The sequence below is a fragment of the Columba livia genome, chromosome Z (genome assembly GCF_036013475.1).
Source record: "Columba livia isolate bColLiv1 breed racing homer chromosome Z, bColLiv1.pat.W.v2, whole genome shotgun sequence".
Taxonomy (NCBI): Eukaryota; Metazoa; Chordata; class Aves; order Columbiformes; family Columbidae; genus Columba; species Columba livia.
In genome coordinates, this window is record NC_088642.1 from 8897351 (window position 1) to 8917677 (window position 20327).

The 20327-nt window shown below is 53.5% G+C and overlaps 5 protein-coding genes across 54 annotated transcripts in view; 4 read left to right on the plus strand and 1 right to left on the minus strand.

Annotated features, from left to right (window-relative positions):
* Positions 1 to 20327, minus strand: part of UBAP2 (ubiquitin associated protein 2) — a 182274-nt gene that overhangs the window by 21731 nt on the left and 140216 nt on the right. The window lies entirely within an intron of this gene.
* On the plus strand, positions 1386 to 5811 carry LOC135577340 (uncharacterized). The gene is given in 4 exon segments (XM_065046617.1): positions 1386 to 1964; positions 1966 to 2104; positions 5036 to 5423; positions 5757 to 5811. Coding segments are annotated over 4 exon segments (1161 nt in total).
* On the plus strand, positions 7361 to 8059 carry LOC135577405 (interferon-like). Its single transcript, XM_065047055.1, has one exon. It carries the CDS (start codon positions 7487 to 7489, stop codon positions 8057 to 8059), a length of 573 nt encoding a protein of 190 aa, XP_064903127.1. The 5' UTR covers positions 7361 to 7486.
* Positions 11521 to 12333, plus strand: LOC135577404 (interferon-like). The gene has a single exon (XM_065047051.1). The coding sequence runs from the start codon at positions 11521 to 11523 to the stop codon at positions 12241 to 12243; it is 723 nt and encodes a 240-aa protein (XP_064903123.1). The 3' UTR covers positions 12244 to 12333.
* On the plus strand, positions 17622 to 18218 carry LOC135577341 (interferon-like). The gene has a single exon (XM_065046618.1). The coding sequence runs from the start codon at positions 17622 to 17624 to the stop codon at positions 18216 to 18218; it is 597 nt and encodes a 198-aa protein (XP_064902690.1).

A 20327-nucleotide genomic window follows, 5' to 3' on the forward strand; every position in this document is an offset into this window, starting at 1 on the left:
GCACATTTCCCAGTCGATTCCCTGACTACCTAGAACAAGACGCTATCGTCCAGATGCTTCAGGAATCTTCTGGACCTGTTGGTGCCAGCTGTGTGATAGCCTCAGTTGACATCTGGCAACTTGAAGGCCCCATAAGGACAAGGGCAGATGACCTGGAGGCTTCGCTTAGCTCATTAAAGGATAACTGATCAGTGTCACCATCCTGGTTGGGTGCCCTACAGCGGACTCACTTCATGACCCTTATTCCTTACCCAGAGGGTCCCAACTTTGCCATTGCCAATCGCTCCATGCACTCCAGCCCCTCCGGTACACACAGCGCCAGCGCCAGCTCCTACCCGGCCTGTCCCTACTCAATAGCTGTACCCGTCCACCACGGCACACCACTCACAGGATTCATCCCGCCAGGTTTCACCGCCCTCAGCTGCTCTCTCCTTGACGCCGCTTGAAAACACCTTGTGGCACCAACTGCTCCACGGCAACACACACAAAGTGCAGCCATGGACCTCCAAGGTCAGCTACCTCCTGCAGTGACAGCACCCAGGGACGTCACATCTTCCTGTACGTGCCAGCACCCCAAGCACAGCACCCACCAACACAACGCTGCCTGACAAGACCAGGGCTCCCAGCCCGACAACACCACACACCTTTCCCCTGCTCCAAAACCTTTCGCAAAGCTCACGGCAGCCCCTCTTACACCAGCACCACCACAAGATCCTTGCTCAGGAAGGGACACAAACACCTCAGCGAGTACAACTTAAAAATATTCTGCGGGATATTTGCAGAATGTCGGAAACATTCTTCCAACACCAAAGCTGAAATGCTATATAGAGAAAAAAACAAACCCCATGAAAATATTAGTCAATGAGAAATATAAGGAAAACGTGCATTAGCTCATTTATGCAAAGAGCATCGGAGGATGGAAAAGGAAAACTACATGTTGGTAGGAAGAGACTCTAGAAAATAAAAACCAAGAAACACAACTGCCAAAACAGATGGAAAGGAAACCCTGAAGTGCATCCCCAGCACAGCTGACACAAGAGGCTCAGCCGCACTTTCACATCCCCCGCCGACCCACAGCAGCAGCGGGGCCAGGCTCCCCCCGCACCCCGACAGCAGCCCTGGGAAAAAAACAGATCCTCTTCCCTAGGGCAGGGCCAACCCGCTCACACTGTGACAAGAACAACCAATGCGGTGAGGAGAAAGTAAACAGAAAGCGAAACTGAAAATGGAAGTCGGGAAATTCTGCTTAGATGATGAAAGGAAAGCCATGGCACCACATAAAGCCATGGACACAGCAGCAGCCCAAGCACAGCGCCCACCCGCACCACCAGCCAGCCTGACCGGGCTCCTGCCCAGCACCACCCAGCAGCACCCACAGCCCCACCATGGCTGCGCCACACACCCCACGGCCCCGCCTGCCGCACGGCGCCCCGGCGCTCCTGCTCCTCCTCACGGCTCTCGCCGCCGCCACCGCCTGCCACCACCTGCGGCCCCGCCACGCCACCTTCCCCTGGGACAGCCTCCAGCTCCTCCGGGCCATGGCTCCCAGCCCCACACAGCCCTGCCACCACCAGCACGCGCCCTCCTTCCCCAACACCCTCCTCAACACCCCCCGCTCCCAACAACCCGCCGCCGCCCTCACCATCCTCCAGCACCTCTTGCAAATCCTCAGCAGCAACAGCATCCCCCAACACTGGCACAACCAGGCACGGGAACACCTCCTCAACAGCCTCCACCACCACAGCCAGCAGCTCCAGCAGTGCCTGACACCCAACAGGATGCTCTTCCGAACACAAGGACCCCGCAACCTGCTGCTCACCATCCACAAATACTTCGGGGACATCCAGGACTTCCTCCGCACCCACAATCACAGCGCCTGCGCCTGGGACCACGTCCGCCTCCAAGCTCACATCTGCTTCCAATACATGGACCAACTCCTAGGGCAGGTGAAGAGCCAAAGCGCTCCTGCCCTCCACCAAACCCGCCTGCGCCCAACACCCATTCCCAGCCAACACCAGCGGCTGCAGACGGAGCAGAGGCCGCAGCAGCCCGGGCTGGGATCGCTCAGCACCGCTCCCAGACAGGAGCCGACGGCCACAAGGGAGTGAGCACAGGCGGGTCCAGGCTGCAGCGCAGCCGCACACCCACCTCTGCTGGAACGGAAGGAGGACGAACCTGCTGTGCCGCACACTCATGGAGAGCCGCCGGGCGATGGGGATATGGGTGGTACTTATCACCCACGGCGTTATGGAGCCCGTCTGGACTGCAACCTCTCCTGACGGAGGGGAAGGGCCCTGTGGACACTCCGGGACTCTCATGCCAACTACTATTTATCACAGAGCTCTATCTATCTGTCTGTCTGTCTGTTTATCTATCTATCTGTTTTCCTGATTATTGGAGTGTCACGCCAACCCCTATCTGTCACAGAGCTCTATTTATTTATTTATTTATTTTAATTTATTTTCCTGATTATTGATTTATGTATCAATATCATTTATATACATATTTATTTATTCACTTGTGGAAAATAAAGACCTTTTTCCATAAGCAAAAGAAGAAAAAGATCGTCATCGTGCATGTACCTGACAAGCAAAGAAAAGGTCTCTGCAGGCTGGCAGGGACGAGCCTCCCTCCTGCACCCCGGCCCACTAAAGGCTCCGGACAGCAGGACACTGTTGGGCACCCACCATGGGCCTCCAAGCACACAGGCATCTCCCGCTGATGCTGGACCCGTGGAGCACACGCTCACCCAGGACACAGGATGCCTGCCCTGCGCGCTCCTCCTCGCCCACCACCCACCCTCTCTCTTCCCAGCCCTCTCCCACTGCCAACACGTGAAACCCACCCCCCAAACCACCACCCATCACAAACAGCCATTCGGCAATACCACAGCACTGCTTGGGAGTCCTGGTTTTGTTAAAAACAAGACCACTTGCTCTTTTACGGAATTTTCCTCTCAGCTAAGTTCTTCTAAGGAACCGCACTCTTCCCAATTTGGAGGCATGTTCTTCAAGATGCTGTTTGCTCTGGAGCTGATAACGGTAACAACGGGATGCAGAAGAGTCCCAGGTTTAGACTTGGTGCTATGGCAGCCAACGTTGCTGATCTATTTTCCACGTCCCGTAAGTGACAGGGTCATATTTGCAAGGAGGGGTGAACAGAACAGGTGACTAAAACTGACCAACAAAGTATTCCATCCCATATACGTCATACACCCTATAAAAGTGGGAGATCATGAGGGTCTCACTCTCTTCCACCTTGGTCGGCATCGGAACAGGACCCTCCCTGTCGTGCCTGCGACTTGAGGCCTGGCTCCAGACCCTGCATCCCAAATCCAGTTCAGCTTTACTGCAGAGTCCAGCCCAGGACTGCCAGGTGCCTGCCCTGCAGCTGCTGCACCAACCCTGCACTAGCCCAGGAAATTCAAGATTGGATTTGTGTATTCCTTATTATTTTCTCTATTGATTAGTAGCGTTAGTAAAGCGTTTTTAACTTTTTCCACCTTGCAAGTCTCTCTCCCTTTTCCTCCTATTCCCTTTCCTTAGCGCGGAGGGTGGGGGGTTAACAGAGAGCATCTGCCACAGTTTATTTTCACCCTGCAGTCAACAGTGACATTGGGCCCAGTGAGGTGCTATGGACAAGGGGTGCACCTCAAATAAGCAAGAAGGGGACACATCAAGGCCTGTGCACGTTTGGACAAGAAACACCACCCCAGCGTTATTAAACATCCCGAAAAAGTCCAACAAGCCCTAAAAAACACAGCAGAAGCCCAGGACTGCTCACTGCTCTCCTACAACCACCACAACTGGAACAGGACACTCCTGCCTGTGCTCGCACACCAGCGCCCATGGTAACCTGCCTCATTACACAGAGCACGTTGTCCCGAGCCTTCTCCATCCCAACACATCCTTAGAAAACAACAAGAAACACCCCCCAAACACCAATACCCAACATGGTCCAAACCAATCAGCACACACCAGCACAGCATGCCCCATGAAGAAAACTACCCACGCACCACCAGCACCAGCTGCTCCTTCGCCCTCCAAACACCACCCTTAAAACACCTGCTGCGGGTGCTTTGCCCTCCCCAGGTAGCCTGAGCAAGACAACACACAAGTTCAGCAGCTCTGGGCTTCTCCAACACACCTCACACAGCTTGTTCTCCAGGCTCGGTCACACCATCTTCACCACCACGTCACCGCAAGGACACTGCTCCGTGCAAACACACACGGGGAATTCCCATGTAGCTGGAGAGCGAGAAAACAAGCAGCACCAGATACATTCAGGTAAACAGCACAACCCCTCCAGATGCAGCTCCCAGGTTGTATTACAGTCCTCCGGATGTTCCCTCCAGCCAGAAATACCCTCACTGGATCTGCTTTATCTGAGGTGGCTCAAGAAAGGAAACCCTCCTCACGTACAAACACAGAGGAGGAGAGGTACTGACACGAGCTGGAACACAAGGACTTCCAACATGAAAGAATAAAACATTATTACTCTCTCTACCATGAAGGCAAAACAACCCCACAGGAGGGATCAGGGAGGTTGTGCGATGTCCGTTGCTGGAGATATATCCAAAAGCATCACTGGACAAGGCCCGGAGCAACCTCCTCTGACACCACCTGCCCTAAGCAACACATTGGTTTGGTGATCTCCAAGATGAAATAGAGCATGGGAAAAAAATAGGTAAACCAATGGAAACGCATGATGCACGTACAGCAATTAAAAACCAAACAAACCAAACCTCACCAACAAACAGAATTAAACAGAGAGGGAAACAGAGAAGTTGCAGTAGTGTAACAGAAGGTGTAACACCCCGCAAACACTAACAAGTGCAATAATTGCACTTTCGGCAGAGGACTTCTTCCCCTGTGCAGCATAAGGTGACAGTGGTCATGAAAACTTCTCAAAAGGAAAACAGAGAAATCCCCATATATAAAGAACTTCTGGGTGCATCTCTTTCACTCTTCAGTAAGCGACAGCTTAGCAAAGCTTAGGAAAAAAACTCTTATCTCTGTCTCTTCTCTTTCTTCAGATACAGGGCAGATAAAACTAACAGGAGGCAATGTAGGGCCACTGATGAATGAGCTGGGTGCCCTGCTGACAGAAGACACAGAGAAGGCAGAGTTCCTGAACGCCTTCTTTGTCTCTGTCTGCTCTGCCGGAGGCTGGCCTGAGGAGCCCCGTACCCCTGAGGCCCCACAGGAAGGCAGGACAATGGAGGAGTTTGCCATGGTTGATGGGGACTGGGTTAGGGAGCAAAGAAGCAAGCTGGACATCCATAAATCCGTGGGTCCGGATGGGATGCACCCGCGGGTGCTGAGGGAGCTGGCTGAGGTCGTTGCTGAACCACTCCCCATCACCTTTGCCAAGTCTTGGGAGACGGGAGAGGTGCCTGAGGACTGGAGGAAAGCAAATGTCACGCCAGTCTTCAAAAAGGGAAAGAAGGAGGACCTGGCTAACTAGACCAGTCAGCCTCATCGCCATCCCTGGGAAGGTGATGGAACAACTTATCCTCGGTGCCATCCCAAGGCAAATCAGGGATAAGAGGGTCATCAGGGGCAGTCAACATGGCTTCACCAAAGGGAAGTCATGCTTGACCAACCTCATTGACTCTTATGAAGACATAACAAGATGGATGGATGATGGCAGAGCGGTGGACGTGGTCTACCTTGACTTGAGTAATGCATTTGACACACTCGGCCACAGCAGCCTCACCGCTAAACTGAGGGAGTGCGGTCTCGATGACTGGGTAGTGACGTGGACCGCAAACTGGCTGAAGAGAAGAAGCCCGAGAGTCGTGATCAATGAGATGGAGTCTAGCTGGAGGGCTGGATCTAGTGGAGTGCCTCAAGGGTCAGCACTGGGGGCTATATTATTCAACATATTCATCAATGATTTAGACGAGGGGATAGAGTGCACTATCAGCAAGTTTGCTGATGACACCAAGCTGGGAGGAGTGGCTGACACGCCAGAAGGCTGTGCTGCCATCCAGAGACCTGGACAGGCTGGAGAGTTGGGTGGGGAGAAATTTAATGAAATGCAACACGAGAAAGTGAAGAGTCTTGCATCTGGGCAGAAACAACCCCAGGTTCCAGCAGAAGTTGGGGAACGATCCATTAGAGAGCAGTGTAGGGGAAAAGGACCTGGGGGTCCTGGTGGACAGCAGGATGACCATGAGCCAGCACTGTGCCCTTGTGGCCAGGAAGGCCAATGGCATCCTGGGCTGTGTTTGAAGGGGGTGGTTAGTAGGTCAGAGAGGTTCTCCTTCCCATCTACTCTGCCCTGCTAAGACCACATCTGGAATATTGTGTCCAGTTCTGGGCCCCTCAGTTCCAGAAGGACAGGGAACTGCTGGACAGAGTCCAGCGCAGGGCAACAAAGAGGATGAACAGAGTGGAGCATCTCCCTCCTGAGGAAAGGCTGAGGGAGCTGGGTCTCTTTAGCTTGGAAAAGAGGACACTGAGGGGTGACCTCATTAATATTTACAGGTATATAAAGGGTGAGTGTCACGACGATGGAGCCAGGCTCTTCTCGGTGACGACCAATGATAGGACAAGGAATAATGGGGACAAACTGGAACACAGGAGGTTCCACTGAACTTTGAGAAGAAACTTCTTCTCAGTGAGGGTGACAGATATTGGAACAGGCTGCCCAGCAGGGTTGTGCAGTCTCCTACTCTGCAGACATTCAAACCCGCGTGGACACCTTCCTGTGTAACCTCATCTGGGTGTTCCTGCTCCGGCAGGGGGATTGGACTGGATGAGCTTTTGAGGTCCCTTCCAATCCCTCACACTCTGTGATTCTGTGAACACAATGAAGTTCAAACTGAGGAAAGGAAAGTGAATACATTGCAGAAGCTTCAGCAAAAAACATTCAGTGCTCAAGTGCCCAGACCCACAGCCACCTCCTCAAAGGACATCTGGACAGAGAGAGCTCCTGAGATTCCTGAGACACATCTCCTATAACCCCAGAACGTGAACAGTAATGATGTAATTCAAAGGAAAAAAAAAGATATAGAAACTAAAAAAACCCACAAAACTAAGTGGAGTATTACACAAGGAAAAGAGACTAAGAAAGAAAGGGAAATTCAGTGAAACACAACAGGCACAAGTGCTCACGAGAGGAAAAGGAAAAACCACAAACACATCACTACGTGTCACCACGACCCCAGCGCTTTCGAGTCCCCCGCTCAACCACCACTGCAGCCAACCTGCCCCCAACACACCAGCAGCAAAGCACCAACACCGCCCGCCCCGCACACGGACACCCCACCAACGCACTTCCCCAAGACCACCACGGCCACCAGCCACCGCTGGAAACCACGGCCGGAAACTCGCCGCACTCAGAAAGCCAGGAAGGGAAACCGCGGCACCACATAAAGCCAGCGAGCCAGCAGCAGCCCAAGCACAGCGCCCACCCGCACCACCAGCCAGCCTGACCGGGCTCCTGCCCAGCACCACCCAGCAGCACCCACAGCCCCACCATGGCTGCGCCACACACCCCACGGCCCCGCCTGCCGCACAGCGCCCCGGCGCTCCTGCTCCTCCTCACGGCTCTCGCCGCCGCCACCGCCTGCCACCACCTGCGGCCCCGCCACGCCACCTTCCCCTGGGACAGCCTCCAGCTCCTCCGGGCCATGGCTCCCAGCCCCACACAGCCCTGCCACCACCAGCACGCGCCCTCCTTCCCCGACACCCTCCTCAACACCCCCCGCTACCAACAACCCGCCGCCGCCCTCACCATCCTCCAGCACCTCTTGCAAATCCTCAGCAGCAACAGCATCCCCCAACACTGGCACAACCAGGCACGGGAACACCTCCTCAACAGCCTCCACCACCACAGCCAGCAGCTCCAGCAGTGCCTGACACCCAACAGGATGCTCTTCCGAACACAAGGACCCCGCAACCTGCTGCTCACCATCGACAAATACTTCGGCGACATCCAGGACTTCCTCCGCACCCACAACCACAGCGCCTGCGCCTGGGACCACGTCCGCCTCCAAGCTCACGACTGCTTCCAGCACCTCCACAACCTCACCAGCACCACCCCCAATTAGAACAGCCACCTCCAACAACCCGCAGGGCCCCACGCAGACAGCCCTCGCCACCGCTGGACCACTGCCGCACACCGCCCCAACCCACCTCCATCCTCACGCCTTCCCTGACCCACGGCAAGAGCTGCTGCCACAACGGCCCTGCACCCCCAGCCTCCACTCACCGCTCCCCTATTCATACACCTTCCTCTATTTATTTCGACAATGCTTTTATCTATTTATTCACCTATTTATTCAACACGTAATAAAAACCTGGTGCAAAAAGCTTGTTGGTGTCTGTCGTCTCAGGAGCACAGCAACGAGCCTTCGGGGTGAGGGGAAGCCGCCTACACTCAACACCTACCCCAAATCCGCTCCAAACAGGGCTCTGCACATCCCCTGTCCACTCTCCTCTTTGACACCTCTCCAAGGAGGCTTTTTCAGAGAATCACAGAATGTCAAGAGTTGAAAGGGACCCACAAGGATCATCAAGACCAACTCCTGTCCCTGCACAGGACAACCCCACAGTTCACACCATGCGTCTGAGGGCATTGTCCAGTCTCTGCTTGAACACTGTCAGGCTTGGGGCTGTGACACCTCCCTGGGGAGTCTGTTCCAGTGTCCACCACCCTCTGGCTGAAGAACCTTTTCCTAATGTTCAACCTAAACATCCCGAGGCAGATCTTCCTGCCGTTCCCTCAGGTTTTGTCATTGGGATCTGTCTCTTCTCTAAAAAGAAGAGTTTGGTGCTAAGCAATGTACTAATGTACTAAGCAATCCCTCAAGTCCTGAGTCTAAGTCATTTATTAAGGCATTGAAGAGCGTGGCCCTAAGACGGATCCCAGGGGAACACACTTGCCACCGGTCGCCAGCCCGACATAACTCCATTTAGTAGAACCCTTTGAGCCCGGCCTGTCAGCCAACTGCTCACCCTCTGCATTGTGTGTTCATCCAGCTGGTGCTGGACATCTTGTCCAGGAGGATACTGTGAGAGGCAGCAGCAAAGGCTTCACTGAAATCCAGAAAGATCACACTGACAGGCTTCCCTCCGTCAGCTAGGTGGGGAACCTTGTCACAGAAAATACTGAGTTTGTTAAACAGGACGTTCAACTCAAGAACCTGTGCTGCCTCTGACCAACGACTGCGTTGTCATTCAGATGTTTTTCAGTAACTCCCAGAACATTCTTCTCCATGATTTTGCCAGGAACAGAAATGAGGCTGACCGGCCTGTAGCTAACAGAGTCATCCCTGTTGCCATTCTTCTGGATTGGGTCAACGTATGCCAGCTTCCAGTCAACTGAGACCTCTCCAGATTCCCAGGAACACTAGAAAATCACATCAGGCCACCCTGCCTTACAGGCATCCAGCTGCAGCAGGAAATCCTGTACCAGTTCCAGATGCGCTGGAAGTTTATTCTTCACGCAGCCATGGTTCTCTAAGCCAGGGCTGCGGGCGCCCCCAAGTCCATCTTTGGTGTTGAATTCCAAGGCAAAGAAAGCAATGAACTAATAAGGTGACCATGCTCATTGAGTAATGGGACAATGTTATTTCTAGTTTGCCTTTTGCCATTAACATATCATAAAAAGCCCTTTTGATTGTCCTTCACAGTACTGGCCGGCTCCAATTCTAATTGGGCTCTGGCCATGCAAATTTCCTCCCTACAGGGCCGAGAAACATCTCTCCAGTGCTCCCATGACGCCTGACCTTCCTTCCACTGACCACAGAATTCCTTCTCGCATCCTATTTCAAGCTGAAGATCCCTGCTCAAACAAGTTGCCTTTGTGCCTCGCCTGCTACATTTCTTGGCATTTGGGAATTGCCTGCTCTTGTACTTTTAGCAGGTGGTACTTCAAAACTGACCAACACTGACAGACCCCAACACCTTCAAAAGCTGCTTCCCAAGAAATCCTACTCAGTAGCTGTCTGAGCAGCCTAAATTCTGCTCTCCTCATATCTAGAGCTGAGGTCTTGGTGGCAGTTTTCCTCCCATCAGCCAAGATGTTCAACCTGACCGCTTTATGGCTGCTGTGGCCAAGGGCGCCACCAGTTGCCACTTCTCCTACAAAAGCTTCTCTGTTACTGAGAATAACATCTAAGAGGGCACATTTCCCAGTCGATTCCCTGACTACCTAGAACAAGACGCTATCGTCCAGATGCTTCAGGAATCTTCTGGACCTGTTGGTGCCAGCTGTGTGATAGCCTCAGTTGACATCTGGCAACTTGAAGGCCCCATAAGGACAAGGGCAGATGACCTGGAGGCTTCGCTTAGCTCATTAAAGGATAACTGATCAGTGTCACCATCCTGGTTGGGTGCCCTACAGCGGACTCACTTCATGACCCTTATTCCTTACCCAGAGGGTCCCAACTTTGCCATTGCCAATCGCTCCATGCACTCCAGCCCCTCCGGTACACACAGCGCCAGCGCCAGCTCCTACCCGGCCTGTCCCTACTCAATAGCTGTACCCGTCCACCACGGCACACCACTCACAGGATTCATCCCGCCAGGTTTCACCGCCCTCAGCTGCTCTCTCCTTGACGCCGCTTGAAAACACCTTGTGGCACCAACTGCTCCACGGCAACACACACAAAGTGCAGCCATGGACCTCCAAGGTCAGCTACCTCCTGCAGTGACAGCACCCAGGGACGTCACATCTTCCTGTACGTGCCAGCACCCCAAGCACAGCACCCACCAACACAACGCTGCCTGACAAGACCAGGGCTCCCAGCCCGACAACACCACACACCTTTCCCCTGCTCCAAAACCTTTCGCAAAGCTCACGGCAGCCCCTCTTACACCAGCACCACCACAAGATCCTTGCTCAGGAAGGGACACAAACACCTCAGCGAGTACAACTTAAAAATATTCTGCGGGATATTTGCAGAATGTCGGAAACATTCTTCCAACACCAAAGCTGAAATGCTATATAGAGAAAAAAACAAACCCCATGAAAATATTAGTCAATGAGAAATATAAGGAAAACGTGCATTAGCTCATTTATGCAAAGAGCATCGGAGGATGGAAAAGGAAAACTACATGTTGGTAGGAAGAGACTCTAGAAAATAAAAACCAAGAAACACAACTGCCAAAACAGATGGAAAGGAAACCCTGAAGTGCATCCCCAGCACAGCTGACACAAGAGGCTCAGCCGCACTTTCACATCCCCCGCCGACCCACAGCAGCAGCGGGGCCAGGCTCCCCCCGCACCCCGACAGCAGCCCTGGGAAAAAAACAGATCCTCTTCCCTAGGGCAGGGCCAACCCGCTCACACTGTGACAAGAACAACCAATGCGGTGAGGAGAAAGTAAACAGAAAGCGAAACTGAAAATGGAAGTCGGGAAATTCTGCTTAGATGATGAAAGGAAAGCCATGGCACCACATAAAGCCATGGACACAGCAGCAGCCCAAGCACAGCGCCCACCCGCACCACCAGCCAGCCTGACCGGGCTCCTGCCCAGCACCACCCAGCAGCACCCACAGCCCCACCATGGCTGCGCCACACACCCCACGGCCCCGCCTGCCGCACGGCGCCCCGGCGCTCCTGCTCCTCCTCACGGCTCTCGCCGCCGCCACCGCCTGCCACCACCTGCGGCCCCGCCACGCCACCTTCCCCTGGGACAGCCTCCAGCTCCTCCGGGCCATGGCTCCCAGCCCCACACAGCCCTGCCACCACCAGCACGCGCCCTCCTTCCCCGACACCCTCCTCAACACCCCCCGCTCCCAACAACCCGCCGCCGCCCTCACCATCCTCCAGCACCTCTTGCAAATCCTCAGCAGCAACAGCATCCCCCAACATTGGCACAACCAGGCACGGGAACACCTCCTCAACAGCCTCCACCACCACAGCCAGCAGCTCCAGCAGTGCCTGACACCCAACAGGATGCTCTTCCGAACACAAGGACCCCGCAACCTGCTGCTCACCATCCACAAATACTTCGGGGACATCCAGGACTTCCTCCGCACCCACAACCACAGCGCCTGCGCCTGGGACCACGTCCGCCTCCAAGCTCACATCTGCTTCCAATACATGGACCAACTCCTAGGGCAGGTGAAGAGCCAAAGCGCTCCTGCCCTCCACCAAACCCGCCTGCGCCCAACACCCATTCCCAGCCAACAACAGCGGCTGCAGACGGAGCAGAGGCCACAGCAGCCCGGGCTGGGATCGCTCAGCACCGCTCCCAGACAGGAGCCGACGGCCACAAGGGAGTGAGCACAGGCGGGTCCAGGCTGCAGCGCAGCCGCACACCCACCTCTGCTGGAACGGAAGGAGGAGGAACCTGCTGTGCCGCACACTCATGGAGAGCCGCCGGGCGATGGGGATATGGGTGGTACTTATCACCCACGGCGTTATGGAGCCCGTCTGGACTGCGACCTCTCCTGATGGAGGGGAAGGGCCCTGTGGACACTCCGGGACTCTCATGCCAACTACTATTTATCACAGAGCTCTATCTATCTGTCTGTCTGTCTGTTTATCTATCTATCTGTTTTCCTGATTATTGGAGTGTCACGCCAACCACTATTTGTCACAGAGCTCTATTTATTTATTTATTTATTTTAATTTATTTTCCTGATTATTGATTTATGTATCAATATCATTTATATACATATTTATTTATTCACTTGTGGAAAATAAAGACCTTTTTCCATAAGCAAAAGAAGAAAAAGATCGTCATCGTGCATGTACCTGACAAGCAAAGAAAAGGTCTCTGCAGGCTGGCAGGGACGAGCCTCCCTCCTGCACCCCGGCCCACTGAAGGCTCCGGACAGCAAAACACTGTTGGGCACCCACCATGGGCCTCCAAGCACACAGGCATCTCCCGCTGATGCTGGACCCGTGGAGCACACGCTCACCCAGGACACAGGATGCCTGCCCTGCGCGCTCCTCCTCGCCCACCACCCACCCTCTCTCTTCCCAGCCCTCTCCCACTGCCAACACGTGAAACCCACCCCCCAAACCACCACCCATCACAAACAGCCATTCGGCAATACCACAGCACTGCTTGGGAGTCCTGGTTTTGTTAAAAACAAGACCACTTGCTCTTTTACGGAATTTTCCTCTCAGCTAAGTTCTTCTAAGGAACCGCACTCTTCCCAATTTGGACGCATGTTCTTCAAGATGCTGTTTGCTCTGGAGCTGATAACGGTAACAACGGGATGCAGAAGAGTCTCAGGTTTAGACTTGGTGCTATGGCAGCCAACGTTGCTGATCTATTTTCCACGTCCCGTAAGTGACAGGGTCATATTTGCAAGGAGGGGTGAACAGAACAGGTGACTAAAACTGACCAACAAAGTATTCCATCCCATATACGTCATACACCCTATAAAAGTGGGAGATCATGAGGGTCTCACTCTCTTCCACCTTGGTCGGCATCGGAACAGGACCCTCCCTGTCGTGCCTGCGACTTGAGGCCTGGCTCCAGACCCTGCATCCCAAATCCAGTTCAGCTTTACTGCAGAGTCCAGCCCAGGACTGCCGGGTGCCTGCCCTGCAGCTGCTGCACCAACCCTGCACTAGCCCAGGAAATTCAAGATTGGATTTGTGTATTCCTTATTATTTTCTCTATTGATTAGTAGCGTTAGTAAAGCGTTTTTAACTTTTTCCACCTTGCAAGTCTCTCTCCCTTTTCCTCCTATTCCCTTTCCTTAGCGCGGAGGGTGGGGGGTTAACAGAGAGCATCTGCCACAGTTTATTTTCACCCTGCAGTCAACAGTGACATTGGGCCCAGTGAGGTGCTCTGTACAAGGGGTGCACCTCAAATAGGCAAGAAGGGGACACATCAAGGCCTGTGCACGTTTGGACAAGAAACACCACCCCAGCGTTATTAAACATCCCGAAAAAGTCCAACAAGCCCTAAAAAACACAGCAGAAGCCCAGGACTGCTCACTGCTCTCCTACAACCACCACAACTGGAACAGGACACTCCTGCCTGTGCTCGCACACCAGCGCCCATGGGAACCTGCCTCATTACACAGAGCACGTTGTCCCGAGCCTTCTCCATCCCAACACATCCTTAGAAAACAACAAGAAACACCCCCCAAACACCAATACCCAACATGGTCCAAACGAACCAGCACACACCAGCACAGCACGCCCCATGAAGAAAACTACCCACGCACCACCAGCACCAGCTGCTCCTTCGCCCTCCAAACACCACCCTTAAAACACCTGCTGCGGGTGCTTTGCCCTCCCCAGGTAGCCTGAGCAAGACAACACACAAGTTCAGCAGCTCTGGGCTTCTCCAACACACCTCACACAGCTTGTTCTCCAGGCTCGGTCACACCATCTTCACCACCACGTCACCGCAAGGACACTGCTCCGTGCAAACACACAGGGGGAATTCCCATGTAGCTGGAGAGCGAGAAAACAAGCAGCACCAGATACATTCAGGTAAACAGCACAACCCCTCCAGATGCAGCTCCCAGGTTGTACTACAGTCCTCCGGATGTTCCCTCCAGCCAGAAATACCCTCACTGGATCTGCTTTATCTGAGGTGGCTCAAGAAAGGAAACCCTCCTCACGTACAAACACAGAGGAGGAGAGGTACTAACACGAGCTGGAACACAAGGACTTCCAACATGAAAGAATAAAACATTATTACTCTCTCTACCATGAAGGCAAAACAACCCCACAGGAGGGACCAGGGAGGTTGTGCGATGTCCGTTGCTGGAGATATATCCAAAAGCATCCCTGGACAAGGCCCGGAGCAACCTCCTCTGACACCACCTGCCCTAAGCAACACATTGGTTTGGTGATCTCCAAGATGAAATAGAGCATGGGAAAAAAATAGGTAAACCAATGGAAACGCATGATGCACGTACAGCAATTAAAAACCAAACAAACCAAACCTCACCAACAAACAGAATTAAACAGAGAGGGAAACAGAGAAGTTGCAGTAGTGTAACAGAAGGTGTAACACCCCGCAAACACTAACAATTGCAATAATTGCACTTTCGGCAGAGGACTTCTTCCCCTGTGCAGCATAAGGTGACAGTGGTCATGAAAACTTCTCAAAAGGAAAACAGAGAAATCCCCATATATAAAGAACTTCTGGGTGCATCTCTTTCACTCTTCAGTAAGCGACAGCTTAGCAAAGCTTAGGAAAAAAACTCTTATCTCTGTCTCTTCTCTTTCTTCAGATACAGGGCAGATAAAACTAACAGGAGGCAATGTAGGGCCACTGATGAATGAGCTGGGTGCCCTGCTGACAGAAGACACAGAGAAGGCAGAGTTCCTGAACGCCTTCTTTGTCTCTGTCTGCTCTGCCGGAGGCTGGCCTGAGGAGCCCCGTACCCCTGAGGCCCCACAGGAAGGCAGGACAATGGAGGAGTTTGCCATGGTTGATGGGGACTGGGTTAGGGAGAAAAGAAGCAAGCTGGACATGCATAAATCCGTGGGTCCGGATGGGATGCACCCGCGGGTGCTGAGGGAGCTGGCTGAGGTCGTTGCTGAACCACTCCCCATCATCTTTGCCAAGTCTTGGGAGACGGGAGAGGTGCCTGAGGACTGGAGGAAAGCAAATGTCACGCCAGTCTTCAAAAAGGGAAAGAAGGAGGACCTGGCTAACTAGACCAGTCAGCCTCATCGCCATCCCTGGGAAGGTGATGGAACAACTTATCCTCGGTGCCATCCCAAGGCAAATCAGGGATAAGAGGGTCATCAGGGGGCAGTCAACATGGCTTCACCAAAGGGAAGTCATGCTTGACCAACCTCATTGACTTTTATGAAGACATAACAAGATGGATGGATGATGGCAGAGCGGTGGACGTGGTCTACCTTGACTTGAGTAATGCATTTGACACACTCGGCCACAGCAGCCTCACCGCTAAACTGAGGGAGTGCGGTCTCGATGACTGGGTAGTGACGTGGACCGCAAACTGGCTGAAGAGAAGAAGCCCGAGAGCCGTGATCAATGAGGTGGAGTCTAGCTGGAGGGCTGGATCTAGTGGAGTGCCTCAAGGGTCAGCACTGGGGGCTATATTATTCAACATATTCATCAATGATTTAGACGAGGGGATAGAGTGCACTATCAGCAAGTTTGCTGATGACACCAAGCTGGGAGGAGTGGCTGACACGCCAGAAGGCTGTGCTGCCATCCAGAGACCTGGACAGGCTGGAGAGTTGGGTGGGGAGAAATTTAATGAAATGCAACACGAGAAAGTGAAGAGTCTTGCATCTGGGCAGAAACAACCCCAGGTTCCAGCAGAAGTTGGGGAACGATCCTTAGAGAGCAGTGTAGGGGAAAAGGACCTGGGGGTCCTGGTGGACAGCAGGATGACCATGAGCCAGCACTGTGCCCTTGTGGCCAGGAAGGCCAATGGCATCCTGGGCTGTGTTTGAAGGGGGTGGTTAGTAGGTCAGAGAGGTTCTCCTTCCCATCTACTCTGCCCTGCTAAGACCACATCTGGAATATTGTGTCCAGTTCTGGGCCCCTCAGTTCCAGAAGGACAGGGAACTGCTGGACAGAGTCCAGCGCAGGGCAACAAAGATGATGAACAGAGTGGAGCATCTCCCTCCTGAGGAAAGGCTGAGGGAGCTGGGTCTCTTTAGCTTGGAAAACAGGACACTGAGGGGTGACCTCATTAATATTTACAGGTATATAAAGGGTGAGTGTCACGACGATGGAGCCAGGCTCTTCTCGGTGACGACCAATGATAGGACAAGGAATAATGGGGACAACCTGGAACACAGGAGGTTCCACTGAACTTTGAGAAGAAACTTCTTCTCAGTGAGGGTGACAGATATTGGAACAGGCTGCCCAGCAGGGTTGTGCAGTCTCCTACTCTGCAGACATTCAAACCCGCGTGGACACCTTCCTGTGTAACCTCATCTGGGTGTTCCTGCTCCGGCAGGGGGATTGGACTGGATGAGCTTTTGAGGTCCCTTCCAATCCCTCACACTCTGTGATTCCGTGAACACAATGAAGTTCAAACTGAGGAAAGGAAAGTGAATACATTGCAGAAGCTTCAGCAAAAAAAATTCAGTGCTCAAGTGCCCAGACCCACAGCCACCTCCTCAAAGGACATCTGGACAGAGAGAGCTCCTGAGATTCCTGAGACACATCTCCTATAACCCCAGAATGTGAACAGTAATGATGTAATTCAAAGGAAAAAAAAGGATATAGAAACTAAAAAAACCCACAAAACTAAGTGGAGTATTACACAAGGAAAAGAGACTAAGAAAGAAAGGGAAATTCAGTGAAACACAACAGGCACAAGTGCTCACGAGAGGAAAAGGAAAAACCACAAACACATCACTACGTGTCACCACGACCCCAGCGCTTTCGAGTCCCCCGCTCAACCACCACTGCAGCCAACCTGCCCCCAACACACCAGCAGCAAAGCACCAACACCGCCCGCCCCGCACACGGACACCCCACCAACGCACTTCCCCAAGACCACCACGGCCACCAGCCACCGCTGGAAACCACGGCCGGAAACTCGCCGCACTCAGAAAGCCAGGAAGGGAAACCGCGGCACCACATAAAGCCAGCGAGCCAGCAGCAGCCCAAGCACAGCGCCCACCCGCACCACCAGCCAGCCTGACCGGGCTCCTGCCCAGCACCACCCAGCAGCACCCACAGCCCCACCATGGCTGCGCCACACACCCCACGGCCCCGCCTGCCGCACGGCGCCCCGGCGCTCCTGCTCCTCCTCACGGCTCTCGCCGCCGCCACCGCCTGCCACCACCTGCGGCCCCGCCACGCCACCTTCCCCTGGGACAGCCTCCAGCTCCTCCGGGCCATGGCTCCCAGCCCCACACAGCCCTGCCACCACCAGCACGCGCCCTCCTTCCCCGACACCCTCCTCAACACCCCCCGCTCCCAACAACCCGCCGCCGCCCTCACCATCCTCCAGCACCTCTTGCAAATCCTCAGCAGCAACAGCATCCCCCAACACTGGCACAACCAGGCGCGGGAACACCTCCTCAACAGCCTCCACCACCACAGCCAGCAGCTCCAGCAGTGCCTGACACCCAACAGGATGCTCTTCCGAACACAAGGACCCCGCAACCTGCTGCTCACCATCGACAAATACTTCGGCGACATCCAGGACTTCCTCCGCAACCACAACCACAGCGCCTGCGCCTGGGACCACGTCCGCCTCCAAGCTCACGACGGATCCCAGGGGAACACACTTGCCACCGGTCGCCAGCCCAACATAACTCCATTTAGTAGAACCCTTTGAGCCCGGCCTGTCAGCCAACTGCTCACCCTCTGCATTGTGTGTTCATCCAGCTGGTGCTGGACATCTTGTCCAGGAGGATACTGTGAGAGGCAGCAGCAAAGGCTTCACTGAAATCCAGAAAGATCACACTGACAGGCTTCCCTCCGTCAGCTAGGTGGGGAACCTTGTCACAGAAAATACTGAGTTTGTTAAACAGGACGTTCAACTCAAGAACCTGTGCTGTCTCTGACCAACGACTGCGTTGTCATTCAGATGTTTTTCAGTAACTCCCAGAACATTCTTCTCCATGATTTTGCCAGGAACAGAAATGAGGCTGACCGGCCTGTAGCTAACAGAGTCATCCCTGTTGCCATTCTTCTGGATTGGGTCAACGTATGCCAGCTTCCAGTCAACTGAGACCTCTCCAGATTCCCAGGAACACTGGAAAATCACATCAGGCCACCCTGCCTTACAGGCATCCAGCTGCAGCAGGAAATCCTGTACCAGTTCCAGATGCGCTGGAAGTTTATTCTTCACGCAGCCATGGTTCTCTAACCCAGGGCTGCGGGCGCCCCCAAGTCCATCTTTGGTGTTGAATTCCAAGGCAAAGAAAGCAATGAACTAATAAGGTGACCATGCTCATTGAGTAATGGGACAATGTTATTTCTAGTTTGCCTTTTGCCATTAACATATCTTAAAAAGCCCTTTTGATTGTCCTTCACAGTACTGGCCGGCTCCAATTCTAACTGGGCTCTGGCCATGCAAATTTCCTCCCTACAGGGCCGAGAAACATCTCTCCAGTGCTCCCATGACGCCTGACCTTCCTTCCACTGACCATAGAATTCCTTCTCGCATCCTATTTCAAGCTGAAGATCCCTGCTCAAACAAGTTGCCTTTGTGCCTCGCCTGCTACATTTCTTGGCATTTGGGAATTGCCTGCTCTTGTACTTTTAGCAGGTGGTACTTCAAAACTGACCAACACTGACAGACCCCAACACCTTCAAAAGCTGCTTCCCAAGAAATCCTACTCAGTAGCTGTCTGAGCAGCCTAAATTCTGCTCTCCTCATATCTAGAGCTGAGGTCTTGGTGGCAGTTTTCCTCCCATCAGCCAAGATGTTCAACCTGACCGCTTTATGGCTGCTGTGGCCAAGGGCGCCACCAGTTGCCACTTCTCCTACAAAAGCTTCTCTGTTACTGAGAATAACATCTAAGAGGGCACATTTCCCAGTCGATTCCCTGACTACCTAGAACAAGACGCTATCGTCCAGATGCTTCAGGAATCTTCTGGACCTGTTGGTGCCAGCTGTGTGATAGCCTCAGTTGACATCTGGCAACTTGAAGGCCCCATAAGGACAAGGGCAGATGACCTGGAGGCTTCGCTTAGCTCATTAAAGGATAACTGATCAGTGTCACCATCCTGGTTGGGTGCCCTACAGCGGACTCACTTCATGACCCTTATTCCTTACCCAGAGGGTCCCAACTTTGCCATTGCCAATCGCTCCATGCACTCCAGCCCCTCCGGTACACACAGCGCCAGCGCCAGCTCCTACCCGGCCTGTCCCTACTCAATAGCTGTACCCGTCCACCACGGCACACCACTCACAGGATTCATCCCGCCAGGTTTCACCGCCCTCAGCTGCTCTCTCCTTGACGCCGCTTGAAAACACCTTGTGGCACCAACTGCTCCACGGCAACACACACAAAGTGCAGCCATGGACCTCCAAGGTCAGCTACCTCCTGCAGTGACAGCACCCAGGGACGTCACATCTTCCTGTACGTGCCAGCACCCCAAGCACAGCACCCACCAACACAACGCTGCCTGACAAGACCAGGGCTCCCAGCCCGACAACACCACACACCTTTCCCCTGCTCCAAAACCTTTCGCAAAGCTCACGGCAGCCCCTCTTACACCAGCACCACCACAAGATCCTTGCTCAGGAAGGGACACAAACACCTCAGCGAGTACAACTTAAAAATATTCTGCGGGATATTTGCAGAATGTCGGAAACATTCTTCCAACACCAAAGCTGAAATGCTATATAGAGAAAAAAACAAACCCCATGAAAATATTAGTCAATGAGAAATATAAGGAAAACGTGCATTAGCTCATTTATGCAAAGAGCATCGGA

Bases quoted from the DNA above. Each gene is read 5' to 3' on its own strand.
- LOC135577341 (XM_065046618.1), top strand. From the start codon at position 17,622: ATGGCTGCGCCACACACCCCACGGCCCCGCCTGCCGCACGGCGCCCCG.
- LOC135577405 (XM_065047055.1), top strand. From the start codon at position 7,487: ATGGCTGCGCCACACACCCCACGGCCCCGCCTGCCGCACAGCGCCCCG.
- LOC135577404 (XM_065047051.1), top strand. From the start codon at position 11,521: ATGGCTGCGCCACACACCCCACGGCCCCGCCTGCCGCACGGCGCCCCG.